This window comes from Rissa tridactyla, chromosome 14, assembly GCF_028500815.1.
Source record: "Rissa tridactyla isolate bRisTri1 chromosome 14, bRisTri1.patW.cur.20221130, whole genome shotgun sequence".
NCBI lineage: Eukaryota > Metazoa > Chordata > Aves > Charadriiformes > Laridae > Rissa > Rissa tridactyla.
Genome location: NC_071479.1, coordinates 4221853 through 4235256, shown reverse-complemented (window position 1 = coordinate 4235256; position 13404 = coordinate 4221853). Strand labels below are relative to the sequence as shown.

The following is a 13404-nucleotide window of genomic DNA, read 5'->3' as shown; positions in this document are numbered from 1 at the left end:
CTCTGTGCCTGTGGCTTTGCTGTGTTGCCTGGTTGTCTCCCATAATAAAGCAGATGGCAGGTAAGGGGGCAGCTAAGGGTGTGCGGGCTGCTGGACAGGGAGACAGAAGTACAGAACGATCCAGAGAATGGGCAGAGGACACAAAGCCATCCACAATCACCTGTAAATCTCCTTCCAAGTCACTAGTGCAAGGTCCTCAGGTTTTTTTTTGTGGTAGACTTGTAGGCTGTGCTGAAAAGGATTGACTATAGTCTGATCATGTACTGCCTGTGTGAAGCTGCAGGAGCCTTTCTTGGGCTTCTGCTTTGGAGAGGAGCCAAAACTGACACCAGACTTTCTGCAAAAGGGATCAGAGCAAGTTTGCACATGCTTATGTATACTGGGTTTGGATATCTAAAACCACTGCTCTTTCCTGGAGGCTATATGCTCTGTCTAATATCAGCGTAAGCAACCCTTGCATGGCCCTCCAGAGAAGCAGGGAAGGCATTCTAGAAAAAGATGCTCTCTTGGAGTGTACTTTGGGGTAAATACATTGTCCTTTTGGTATGGAGGAGAAAGGAGGAAGAGAAATGTACAGGCTTGGGGAAGCTTGTCTCTGAAGTCCTCCTCTCATCTTTCCATAAGGTCTGCTGTCTGCTTGTCAGTATAAATGTTGATTGGACCCATGACCGCAGCATGGGACTATCTTCTATGTACTGTTCCTCAGGCGCTCTAGTGAATGCCACTATGTGATGACACTATTTATTTGAAGGTCTTGGGTGAACTGCCATGGCCAGCTCTCCTGTCTATAAAGCATCTAGTAAATGAGCATTTCCCCACCACCATCGTGTACTATCAGCTGTGTCTTTAACTGGCTCAGGGTGCTATAGCAGTTTGGAGCAGACAACGATATGCTTGTATTTTACACGCTCACTGGGTAAGAATTGGCACCTGTTTTTCCTGCACCTTCCTGTAAATGAAAGGAAGGTGCATGGCATTCTGAGAACTAATGAAAGGTCCACACCAGCAGACTGAAGACTGCTGAAATATTTTAAGATGTTAGGATTGTTTTCTTTCACAGCCCAGCCCATTAGCTGAGCATTTGGATGCTCTTCCAAAGAGGCTGAAAGGAAAAGCCCTCCAGGAACTGCAGCAGAACAAACTCCCATCCAACAACAACTGATCCTGGCACGCAGCTACAGAGGTCTATACCAGGGCAAGGGCTCCAACGGTTTGCGCTTCCACACTTGAGTCTGGGCTGCAATTGCAGCGGACCAAATAACTTCATTATAGTGGGAGAGGCTGCAAAGACTAACCAAGAAATCCAACAGCTGGGAGTTCAGCTTCTATCTTTTTTTAGTACTGATCACAACTCCAGCTTAGATTAACATGAAGCTGGCAGGAAAACTTAGCTACAAGCATAATAGCCCAGGCAGAATATATCAGAGGAATCTATGCAGCAGTTATCTTGGTGAACTTCTCTTGGGTATTAAGAAGGCTGTCTGCCTGGGAAAACTGAAGGAGCTGGGTTCTAGAAGAATCTCATTAACAAGTCTATGAAACATCTCTATCTCTGAAGTCTGCCACACAGAGATAAATTAAAAGGACATGGCTGAAGGCAATCACCCTGCCCTCTGCCAAGCTGGTTCCTCCCCTTCTGTAGTAACAGCAGACAAAGGACATCCACATTTGTTCACAAACCATTGCAATTTACAGCCTGGTATGGCGTTAAGTGTGAAGCCCAGCTATCAGATTGGGAGCTGCCGGGGTGCTGGAGAGGCAGGTTCTGTGCAGCTGTCCCTGCCGCCTCTGCTTCACAAGGCTGCACGGCAGGATTGTAACTTTTACTCATCCTGATTTTTAAACTGATGTCATGTCACGCTTCACCACCACCAGCTGATATTTGGCAGTCAATATGACTTACAGCGTGGATGGATTGCGCTTCCTCACTAGGATACCATGTGGAGAAATTGCAAAGTTTTGAGACTCTGCTTAAGAGCATGGATGCAGCAAGAGTGATCAGGATAAGAGGGAGGCTGAAATGAGAACCTGGTTCTCATGCCAAGGAGAACTCAGGCATTTCTGATGTGTCCTGTGTCAAGATTGATAAATGTTTCTGCTTCTCTGGCACACTGGCCTCTGGGGAAAAAGACTTTTCAATTAAATTAAGCCTAAGAAATATGGAGATAACAGAAGAAACGCATTAGTCCGGATGCCCACCTCCTGTTTGTTCACCCTGGTGCTCGGATGGGCGCAGCACCAGTTGGCTGTTCCCTTATGAGATGATTAAATAATCCAACATCTGTCTCCTTTCTGACTGTTAATATTTGCCCAGGTCCAAGACAGACCTTCCAAACAGATCTGAAATTTCTAGGCTTTGTAGAATCTTAAGTGCAAATTCCAGGGAAACTGCCTGTGCCTTAAAGGTAATTAAATGGAGTAACTTGGGGAATTGCTGGCAGCAGGCTGTCTGTGGTGATGACAGGCTTTGACACTTACTCCTACCACGTCCTTGCACAACTCTCCACTCAAAATAGCAGCATTTTGCTAGGGCTGCTTGACTGGCTGTGAAGTGCTGCACCAAGGGTAGTGTTGCTTGAGGAAGGTGGCAACTGACTGTTTCTCCTCTGGTCAGTGTTAGCTCTGCGGAAGCTGGAGAATGGATGCAGGACGTGTTGTGATGTTAACCCTTCACACAATGCCATCCATTCCCTGGTCTCCCGGGGCATGATTTCCCAAGCAACCTCAGGAGCATCAAGGAAATGTTTTGTGTTTTACAAAACTCATCTTTATCCCCTAAGCCTGTACCCGTAAGCATCTTTAGCAAAGCTTTCTTGTTACTGTTTCAATAACATGAAACACTATGGGCTCCACATCTTTCTTCTTAACTTCACCATGAGCCTTCAGCTGGCTAAGGGAAGAACTTGGCTATTTAGTTGTTCACTGACAGGCAGGCAGGAGTAGTGCGTCTAGGGAAAGGGTGACCCCACCGAATCAGGGAGCTATTTGGACCCTCGAGAAGGACTTTCACATTCTTCATATTAGCTGCCACTTGACTTCTGCGTGAAGAAAAATCTTGTATTTTACATAAGCTCCCTAGCGTGCTGAGAAGGCTCAAATATCTGCAGATGACTCCACTTCAGCAGAAAGCCAGCTCCACCAGAACGCTGACTCCGAATGCAGGAGCTCGAGCGGGTGCTGCCAGATGTGCGGACCTGGATGGCCTCGGGCAGTGGGAGACGGCAGATGTGGCATGTGGCTTCTCTCTGGGAGGTGGAGGAACGCCTGCCTGCACCAGGAGCTGCGCAATGAGTTGGACTCTCATAAACAGCAACTTGACATGTCTGTCAGAGCACGGGGTTCTTATTCAAGTAGCAAACTAATTTCATCACCTCCCCTGCCAGGGCAAGAGGAGGTAGAGGGATTAGTTTGAACTCTGACAATCATATAATAACATGGCAGCTGTATGCAGCTAATAATCCACTGGGAGGATTAGCAAACTTAAAGTTGTCTAGCTCTGCATAATGGGAAGCTAAGAACAGCAGCTTCCCTGTTCTACCTATTGCATTTGCATTCCCTCCAGTGGAAGCATAGAACATGATGAGACAAGGTTTTCCAGCCTGTTATGAAATGGGAATCTAATGTGTGACTAATGGAGTATTGCTAGCGATTCTACGAGCATCCATTCACTCAGGAATATGGATTTAAGCTTTACTATGAGAGTGCATCTTAAATACCTACTGCAAAAGAGCAGACCACAATTTTGGCAGACTAATGTCAAAACATGTCATTTGAGGCTCTCTAGGACTAAAGTCCTATAGTCTGTACGCTCTGCGTGTCCTGAAGTCTGCAAGCAGACTGCCCTGCTAACATGTGGAGAATACCACTGAACTCCTCCCAGGCTCCCTGGCATAATTCATATGCAACTGGCAAAAAGAGCCCAGTACAAAACATGGGACAGTAAGATGCCAAGGAGCAAACTTAGCAACTGGAGTTGCTACTTTTCTTACCACCCTCTCTCTCCCCACACTCTAAGGACAACTTTGAGTGCTAGGCAGCTCAAGGCTTTTTTCCCCTGCGGCAAGCACTTTTAATCACAGACTGGAGACCAGAACCAGACATAGTAGTAGGAAGGCAGTTTCAGAGCTTGTATCAGTTTACTAATGAGTAACTAGAGTAACCAGCTCTGCCAGAGCTTGGAAAAATACAGGGCTGGGACTCCTCATCCTCCTCCTCCCCGGTCCCCTTCTGGAGTGGCAGAAGCCATGAGTAACTGCCTGCCCGTACCCTGCTGGCTCCGTCACCGACTGCTCCAGTGACAGCTCAAGTGTCTCCTCCCATGTAGCAGGGCAGAGAGAGCAGCATAGGAAATGTTGTGCTGGGGCTTGTACTGTGTGACTTTTTCTCTTCCGCTCCAGTAGAGAATTCCAGTGGAACACTGGCGCGCACAAAGGATGAAAGCTTCAGCACAACGTGCCCCTGCCAATGCTTGGCAGAGCTGCAGGACCTTCCTCACTCTTGCAGTGCAAACAGGCACTACCACTCACAATAAGATGGTCGCAAAATACTAGTTTCTAGCTTCTTCCAGTGTTTCCTCCCAGTTGCAACTGGTGCTGCTGAGAGTTCATGGGAAAAACCTCTAGTATAGACAAGGCCTCTGCATGCAAATGAACGCCACATAAATAACCCCCATCTTTCCTCAGTTCCTAGGTTGTGTACTCTATGCACTAGAAGTCTCTTCAAAGACCTCCCAGTTCATTCTTTATGCTCTAATTAAGGATCAGTGCCAATTAACTATCTTCAATAGAGGAGCATCTTCCGCTCAGCAGCCAGGAAGTGTCTGAATAAGATCCTGCTGTACAATACGCACATGAAAAGGGAAGCCCTCCCTTTTTGGAAAGGGCTTCCAAGATTAAAACCCCAGTATAGAATACAGGATGCCCACTTTAAAAATACTGTGTGATAAGATTAACATCTGTGAATGCAGAGTGATTTCTTGTATGCCTCATATAGCACCCAAGCATGTTACTGCACCCCTGAGACATCATGGCAATAGCAGGTGTGAAAACAGAATGCAACACTTTCTAGAAACTGATACTAAAGTACTGCCTGCATTTTCTTACATGGCTGTTATCTGGTCAAAGATCAGAAATGCAGTGTCAAATCTGATATTGATTCAGATCAAAAATTACCAACAGTTATGCCAGCATCTAACCTGCCCCAGCAGTCCTCACCTATTGCCTTGGCTTCGTGTAGATGTTCACCTGTTCCATAAATAACCAGGCAATTTAGATCGCTGCTGCACGGCGTTCTGAGCAAGAGCTGTGCTAATAGTCTGAGCAGGCAAAGGCAGGGGAATGTCATTTCTGAGCTTGGCTGGAGATGAATACATCAGCTCCCCAGCCAGTTACAGGCTAAGTTTAAAAAGCGCTATTCTAAATGAAAATTAGATGGTTAAACACTGTGGGGGGAGGGGGGGGAAATAGGATAATCCCTTCAAAGCTTTAAATGGAAGATTCTTAAACCTGCTTCAGCTGATGTGAGACACACGAACAGCCTCAGAATTAAGACCCCTGCAAAACTTCAGCCAGGCACAACAGCTGCACTGTCTTTTGGGGTAGATACACTTGAACCGGTTATACATGAAGCAGATGTAAGCTAGCCACCCTGCTAATCGTAGCTAAATCTGGTGACCATTCACAGGCTGTTCTGAAGAATAAAGGGCTAGAGGAAGAAGAGCGCAGACTTGATGATGAGAAACAGGAACTGTAACACTAGTGGAGGATGGGGGAAAGCAGCAAATTATTCTGTGAGTGGCAGAATCCACAAAGTCTGACGGGATTTACATCCATAACATCTGCCAGGCCACTGATATTTCAATACATAATAACATAATATATTTGGAATTGCCAATGAATTCAAGTGCTTTTGTGGAGCAGATTGAGTACATCTCATTTTTCATACACACACACAAACCCAAATAGGCTAAATAAATCTCTTAGGTTCAAGGAGAATCCCCATACCTGCTCAGCAGAGATGAGGTTTTATGTTTGAGTTTTGCTAACTGATCCCTTTGCAAAGAGCAGAGGATGGGTCTACCCTAATATGCCTTGGGAATTTCTGGAGAATCTCGTTACAGCCCTGATTGTGCTGAGATTTGAGCTCCAGACGGGAAGGATGGGGGGGAATGCGGAACAGCGCACTGCTACCAAATCACTCCAGTGAAAGTAACCTTTTATTCCGTGGGGGGTTCAGCTCTTTGGAACTTACCCGAATCCTTCTCATGGCTGCCACAATCTCCACGCGGCTGTTGGGCCTGGGTACATCCAAGCTACCGATGTACTGAAAGACAGAACAGTGAGATGTCTGTAAAGTAACGCACAAGTTAATGGTGTAGGCTTCTTCAAAACAAGCAGCATCTTTTGTTAATTTAGTCCCTGCTTGGTTAGACTCTCTTGACCCAGGACATGATAGGAATATCTGCTGTGGATACTATTATCAAAGTCAGGGAGAAGTTTGTGGATTTCTAACATCGGGTGTGAGCTTCTGATCTCATTTGGATTCTGGATGTGCCTTTACCGGTGCTTTGCAGAGCAGTGTCTGTTGCTAATCAAGTTACAATCCCACGGGTCTGAAAATGGGACTGTCCATCCTTTGTCTTTCCTCGCTACACCTGCTTTTAAAAGACTCGTAGCTAAAAGCACATAAGAGTTGGAAAGTTGCCAGGATGTGCAGCAACTAGCTTTCCTGGAAAAGGCTCCTGATTCTGCCCTAATTCTTCAGTCTGGACCATCTTCCCTCTGGATGCTGTTGTCCCTGCTTGGTTGGACCAGCTCAGCTGTCTGCAGAATCCTGGTAAACGCACTCAAATCTGTGTCCTACCCCAGCTGCTTTTAACTATGCTTTCAGGAGCTGCTGCCCTAAACTAGCTGCCTGGCTGAGCTTGCACCAGTGTGATAGCGGCTGCCCTTGGCAGTGGGTGGCTGCATTTCAGTGTAAGCGTCAGCGCTGGCAGGGCCATGGGGCCCCTCACTCGGGGGCTGAGACACAGGCGGAGGGCGGGTGCCCAGCACCTTCACCTCTACCGCCTCACCTACAGCTTTCTGCAAGCCGGTTGCCTGGTCCCTCCCCTGTGATGTTGGGACGCTGTTGATGCCATGTGAGTTTTCAGGGAAGACCTGCAGGCAGATGGCTTCCTGCTGCGGGCGTTTCTCCCTCCGATGCGTGATGCCCTGTGCTGCCTGTACTCTCCCTTACGCTGGGTTGTAACGCTTGTGTGCCAAAGCAGGCTGTGGTTGTCACCTGCTGCTGCAACAAGGTGGTACCAGTGAAAGCACACATGGCACAGATGCACAGGAGTGCTGCTGGAACCGCTGCCATGCAGGGGAGGCACAAAGCTGCCAGCTCAGCCTTGGGAATGAGGAAAACATGCGGTGTCCTGGACAGTCACCTGGCGTGTCACCACTAATGCTGTAAAGCGGTGTGTCTCACAGCTCTGAGGAAAGACTTGCACATCAAGGGCATGTTGGTGAGGGCAAGAAAAATGCCATCTGAGTGAGAGGGTGAGTGGCCTGGTGAGAAATGCCAGTGTCCTGCCAGCGTGGGCTGGTGCTGCGGCTCGGGCAGAAGGGGCAGGGTGCCGGGCTCAGCCATGGCAGGCTCCCAGCAGGGTCTGTTGGCTCCCTCCATCTCACACAGCCTGTATACGCACGGCCATCACAGGCAGGTTAGTGGGCGGCAGAGGGCAGTTTACATAGCTCAGTCCCCTTCTCAAGAGGATTTCATTCACAAATTGAGTCTGTTTTTTGAGTGTGTGGTTTCAAGTTGTGGGGGTTTTTTTTTTTGGAAGTTGTTCCCCTGCAGAGAGGGGAGGAGGAGGAGAACGGGCAGCTAAAGACCCTGCAAACATTCAGGTTGATAATATACATATGAACAGAGACAAAATACTTCCCCAAGAGCAGCCCCACAGCTATCACTGTTACTTAGTTCTAGTTTTATTTCTCTAGTGTAATGCTTGCAGCCTGCAATGGGTTTTATCTTGAAAAACTTCTATTTAATAGGGCTTTCAGAGATTAGTTCTCCTAGCTCAGTACTTACTGCTCTTTTGCCTGCCTTGAAATAAACACCACGAGCAATCTGAAAGGTCATCTGGCTTTTCTGATGTTTCTGTAAACGCCTTTGCAAAATGGCATTTTTAAGAGCGGTTAAGTTCAGCTATAGCCTTTGGTAAACCACAAGAGAGTCAAACCATGAGAGCCTGAGGGCAGCAGGGAAGGGAGCGATGGAGCCAGGATCTCCCTCTGCCCTGGTGGCGAGGGCACATCCGTGTTGCTCCAGATCTGTGGTCTCTTTGGTCTATCCGCCTCTCCTTCCCTGCTCTGTGGTGGCTGTCAGTGCAGTCACAGGTAATCCAGATTAATTCAGTGCAGCCGGCTGGCCTTTTGTCTGCAAACAACAGGGCTGCAGCAGGGAACGGGACCCATGCTACCAAAGATAAATTAATAGATGGGGGCAAAAGGAGAGCTGGTGACTGCTGAGCCAGGAGAGGTGCTCCCAAACTCCCTGCTTTGGCCTTGCCACAGAGTTTGGGTGCTCGTGCTCCCATGCAGAGCCCTGCCAGCTCACCAAGCTGTACACAAACAGCCACCTTCCCACGAGCAGCTCCCAGTGCCGACCTCCCGAAGTTTGTCCCTGAAGATTATAGGGCAAGTAAGACAGTTTGGTATGTGGAGATTAGAGACTGAACGTGGTCAGTGAGATTGCCCGGTGCGAGACACCTGGCAGCCAGTTCCAGCCTTGTCATTGTCAGAGTCGCAGCTGACTGATGTGCCCACAATGAGCGTCCTAATTGGAAGAGACAGACTTTAGAGCAGAACTGAGCAAGCATGTTACTAAGGTAATGCAAACCCTATCTCAGATCCACACATCTTAACAGCGTGTTATCCACTCTCTGAATAGCTCTGGGTGCCTGAAGCTGTCAATCTGAAGAAGCCCATTTCACTCAGTTAAAGGTACAGTTGCTTCACACCTTTTAAAAATCAAAATAAGGATTTTTCTTCTCCTCAGCACAGTCTGCAGCATAGCAAATGTTAATGTAAAAAAAGAAAACAGAGATTAATTGTTTTTCTCCCCTATGGAAGAGAGATTTTTAAAGTACATGATTAAGTGTCTATTCAGATCCATCCTATATCCTGCTTAAGTCTTACAGCTCTTTTAGCAGGAAAACCAAAATCCACATTTCAAAGCTTTATTTGAATATATATATGCCCCTTCTTTCCAGCTCAGGAGACGGCAGGCGTGAATTCCATTTCTAATCTGTGTTAGGCCACCTGCAAAGAGGGGAAGGGAACCCTACAGTTGCTCCAGCAAAATGCAATTCTTCTTGTCAACTGAATTATAAACCCGTTCCCTGTGCTGTCTACAGAATGTCAATTCCAATGGAGTCACTTTCTCAGAGTGATGCTGTGCTGCCAGACCGTTCTTTATGATCGATACAAAAATTCAGACAATATCAGTATTTCTTTCTGATACCTGAAGACAGCATGCATTTAAACGAAGCCCTTGCCTGCCCAGCTTTTTATGCTGGGAACAGGTCAGATAGAAGGCGGCACTGGCAGGGTTTTAAGCAGCATGTAAAATGTGCTGGTTTCCAGGGGAATACAGAGCTGTCACCGCAGTGGGATTGGGGTCCTGCCCGACAGGGGACAGGACAGGCACCGGGTCGAGGGACGTGTACGTCCATCCGGTGCTGTCAGAGGGGTCTCTCCAGATCAGTTCTCAAATGAAGCACACGGGCGGCTTCTAAGGATATAAACCGCTGAGAAAATACTAGGAAAAGAGCAAGGACCTGTTTGATTGTGGGAATTAAATGCAAGGCTTTCATAATTTGTTGGTGTTTTCTTTAGGATTCCTCAGTCTGACACGCAGGGGGACTTGCAGAGCCAAGAACAGAGGTGCCACGGGCCGGGCTGGAGGGGGCACGGTGAGCCCCGGCCTCGAGCGCACGGAGCCATTGGCCCCGCCGTGCCACCGGGCCCGTGGCCGGCACATGCCCCACGGCTGGCGGCCGGCCCAGGCGCCCCAGCCGGGGGGACCCTGAGGTCGGTCCGCAACAGGCGGGGGCGAAGAGGCCGCGGGGGGAGCCCCCGGAGCCTGGAAGGGGCGAGGGGCTCTGACAGGCGGTGGGAGGGGGGGCCGCCGGGGCGGGGGGAGCGCGGCCGCGGCTCACCTTGGCCTGGAAGTGGATGCCGTGCTGGAAGGCCTCCTCGTTGTGCAGCGGGACTCGGGAGTCGCAGCCATCGTCCACCAGGTTGTACCGGTTCTTCACCGGCATGGCGGCGGGCGGCCGGCCGCCTCAGGCCGCGGCCCCGCCGGGCATCCCCGCCGGCAGCGCCCGGCCCCGCCGAGCCCCGGGCCGGGCGGCGCGGGGGGCAGCGGGACGGGGCTGCCGGTGCCCGAGCCCGGCCGCGTTTTGAATGAGCGTCCGCGGGTGCGAGCGGGGCCCCGGCCCCCGCCGCGGCGCCATTGGCCCCAAGTTGCCTCATGTGATGCGGCGGGAGCCCGCCCTGCCCGCGGCCGCCCCGCCTCGGCCGGCCCCGCCGCGCTCCCCGGCCGCCACGGGGAAAGGCGCCGCCTTCACGGGGCCGTGTCCGGCCGCGGTGGCGCCCAGGGCTCCCCGGCCGGCCGGCGTTACCTCCGCTGCACCGGCCGCCGGCGCCCCGGGCCTTGCGCCGCCTTCGCTTCGGTGGTGCCGGCCTCGGCGCTGGCCTGGGCGGCCGGTGAGAGCCGGGCTGGGCCCTCTGGAAGGAGCAGAGCCCCGTGATTCTGGAAGGGAGGTTCTGCTTTGTGCAGTCTTCTCTGTAGGCTGGAGGATAAACACCTGAAGCATCGTGCTGAAGTTTGGCTTATGGAGGTTTGTCCTCCCGCGTGTCTGGGGCTGTCCTGGCCTGATGATGCCTTTTCAATACATAACCTCCGAGGACACAAAAATACCAAAGCCCCGGTTCTCGGCTGTAAGCGTATCGTGAGGAAGAGTCCTGAGCACGCCTTGGGGTAGGTGTTGCCTTGACTGGGAGCGGCAGCACCATGCTCCTAACTGCAGCGCTTACGGATGGAGTCTCACCTTAATCAAATTGTTTGCTTTTTTGGATGGTGTAAGTCACGCTGTATGTTGTCAGCAGCACCTGCTCCATTTCCCGTGTTAGAAAAATCTAAAAAGATGGTGTACACAATGATGGGACAAGGGGTAATGGCTTTAAACAAAAAGAGGGTAGATTCAGACTAGATATTAGGAGGAAATTTTTTACAATGAGGGTGGTGAGACACGAGCCCAGGTTGCCTGGAGAGGTGGTGGATGCCCCATCCCTGGAAACATCTCAGGCCAGGTTGGACAGGGCTTTGAGCAACCTGATCTTGTTGAAGATCATGGCAGGGGAGGTTGGAACTAGATAGCCTTTAAAGGTCTCTTCCAACCCAAACCATTGTATGGCCTAGGACCTCACTGCAGCTGCCACATGAGAATGGTGCACTCAGGGTCTTTCCTTCCCACTTTGGGCAGCAAGGCACCATGCAGGGCGTCCCTTGGGAGGCCCACTGTGCCCACGCTCTCTGCAGGCACCAGCACGGCAAAGGGGTGGGTGCAGAGACATGTGCACCGCTGTGATGGCGAGATGCAAAGCTTGTCTTCTGGCTGTTATGCTCTTTGCCCTTTACAGGAATGATCAGAAATGGGAATTGTGTATAATTCAAGGAGCGGAGGCTTATAGGTGCTCCGGCTGATCTCATGTGGGTTCCCCAGAATTAATTTTTGAGTGATCAGGTATAACTTTTCATCATACAGATAACTCCCCGGGCAGATGCTTGAACGTTGTTGGACACCACCTTTTAATGTGGATTTCACATTAGCAAGAGAGAAAATTTTGGCCATAGGTGGACAGTGCACAACTCCCTGTCTCTGTCTCAGGAGCATAATCATCCTGAGTTTCTTGGCATCTCTGAGGACTCCTAAGTCAGTGGGAAATGGGCAAGAGCCAAAAATCCAGAAACTTATAATTAAGAGGGGGAGAAAAAGCCCAAAGAATTAATATTGGTTCACTGCCTGTGACCCTACATGTTCAAGTATTTTGTGGTATTAGCAGCTCGTTCTGGCACTTGTGCTGGGGTGGGTTCTGTGGTCAGCCTCTGGTCTTTGCTGAGTTTTTCTGTTTCCAGACAGGCTGCCATTTTTTTTCTTCTTCCAAGTTACAGCGTTGCATTACCTCTCCATTTAAATATTCACATGTTTATGCTAATCCCTCTTTTATATGGCGTAACTCAAAATGGGTTTTGTTTCAGGTATGTAAATACATTAATTGGTTTCTGTCCAATATGCTACTCTAGATACGCATCTCGCCTGCGGATTCATCAGTCTAGTTCTTTGTTGGTGATTTTTTTTGTGTGGTCTTTATGCTGTTGTTTAGTGTGTACTTAAAACATTTCACGGCACTTTTCTTATCTTGTATGAACCTTGATTTAAAAAATATCTGTTGACCTGAATGAATAACCTAGATTTTGTATGCAAATGTCCTTGGACTGATTGAGCAAGACTCAGTGCTTTGGTTCTCCTAAGCCTGCAGAGGAGGAGATGCCACCCAGTCAGCCTATGCTTGTGCTTCCTTTGATGCTAACGCCAGCAAAGCTCAACTAGTAAGGGGAATAAACCCAACGCAGCCACTACTGGTGAGTGTCTACATTGATTCTGCAATACTGCGTTTTAACTGAGGCATGCATGAACCTGTCATGGTGCTGAGCTGCTGAAAGTTCCTCCTCATTACCCTCCCATTGCCACAAGAACATTCCTATGTAAGTAGGAGCATATGGACTTCTCTTGGGATAGTTACGTCTTTTTAAATCCGATAGAAAGAACAGGATGAAACAACAATAGTGGTCTTTTTATTTCTGTCTGGTGCTTTCCAGTATCCTGCAGATTATCAAATCCTTTGGGTAAATGGAACGAAAAATCTCATGGGAATCCTGGGAAAAATAAGGCAACTGTGATTTAATAAAGCTTGCAGTGCCAGACTGTGTTAGATCACAATTGAATGGAGGTGTTTAATATTCCATGTTCATTAACTTCTGTGAACTTTTTGTAGGGCTTAGCTCTTCTAAGGTTAATGGTTTAAATCTGTGTTTGAGAATTGAGTTTGAAGGCTGCTAAACTTAAAAAGCTGTTAACTTTATAGTTTGTTCAGCAAAGAAAATTCTTTGACTCCGTTGCAAGTAAGAAAGCTGTGTGCCTTTTCTTCTGGATAATAAAACTGGGCAAGTATGTAGAATTAAACAGTTACACAGTACATCGTCACGGATTTAGTATAAACAAACCCCTACTAGCATTACCCCTTCTTGATGCGAACACTTAGCCAAACTTCATAGTGGGTGTTTGCATCA

General features: G+C 49.0%; 1 protein-coding gene across 2 annotated transcripts in view; it reads right to left on the bottom strand.

Moving 5' to 3' along the window:
* LOC128917726 (carboxyl-terminal PDZ ligand of neuronal nitric oxide synthase protein-like) overlaps positions 1-10348 on the bottom strand; it is a 36773-nt gene extending 26425 nt beyond the window's left edge. Inside the window, exons 1-2 of one of the 2 annotated variants that reach the window (XM_054221131.1) lie at positions 10208-10348; positions 6250-6321 (exon numbers count right to left, since the gene is read on the bottom strand). In XM_054221131.1, coding sequence (XP_054077106.1) covers positions 6250-6321; positions 10208-10312 — 177 coding nt within the window. In that variant the 5' untranslated portion in view covers positions 10313-10348. The remainder of the gene's footprint in view (positions 1-6249; positions 6322-10207) is intronic. The other variant, XM_054221132.1, reaches the window with a different exon arrangement.
* Between the last annotated feature and the right edge of the window lie 3056 nt (positions 10349-13404).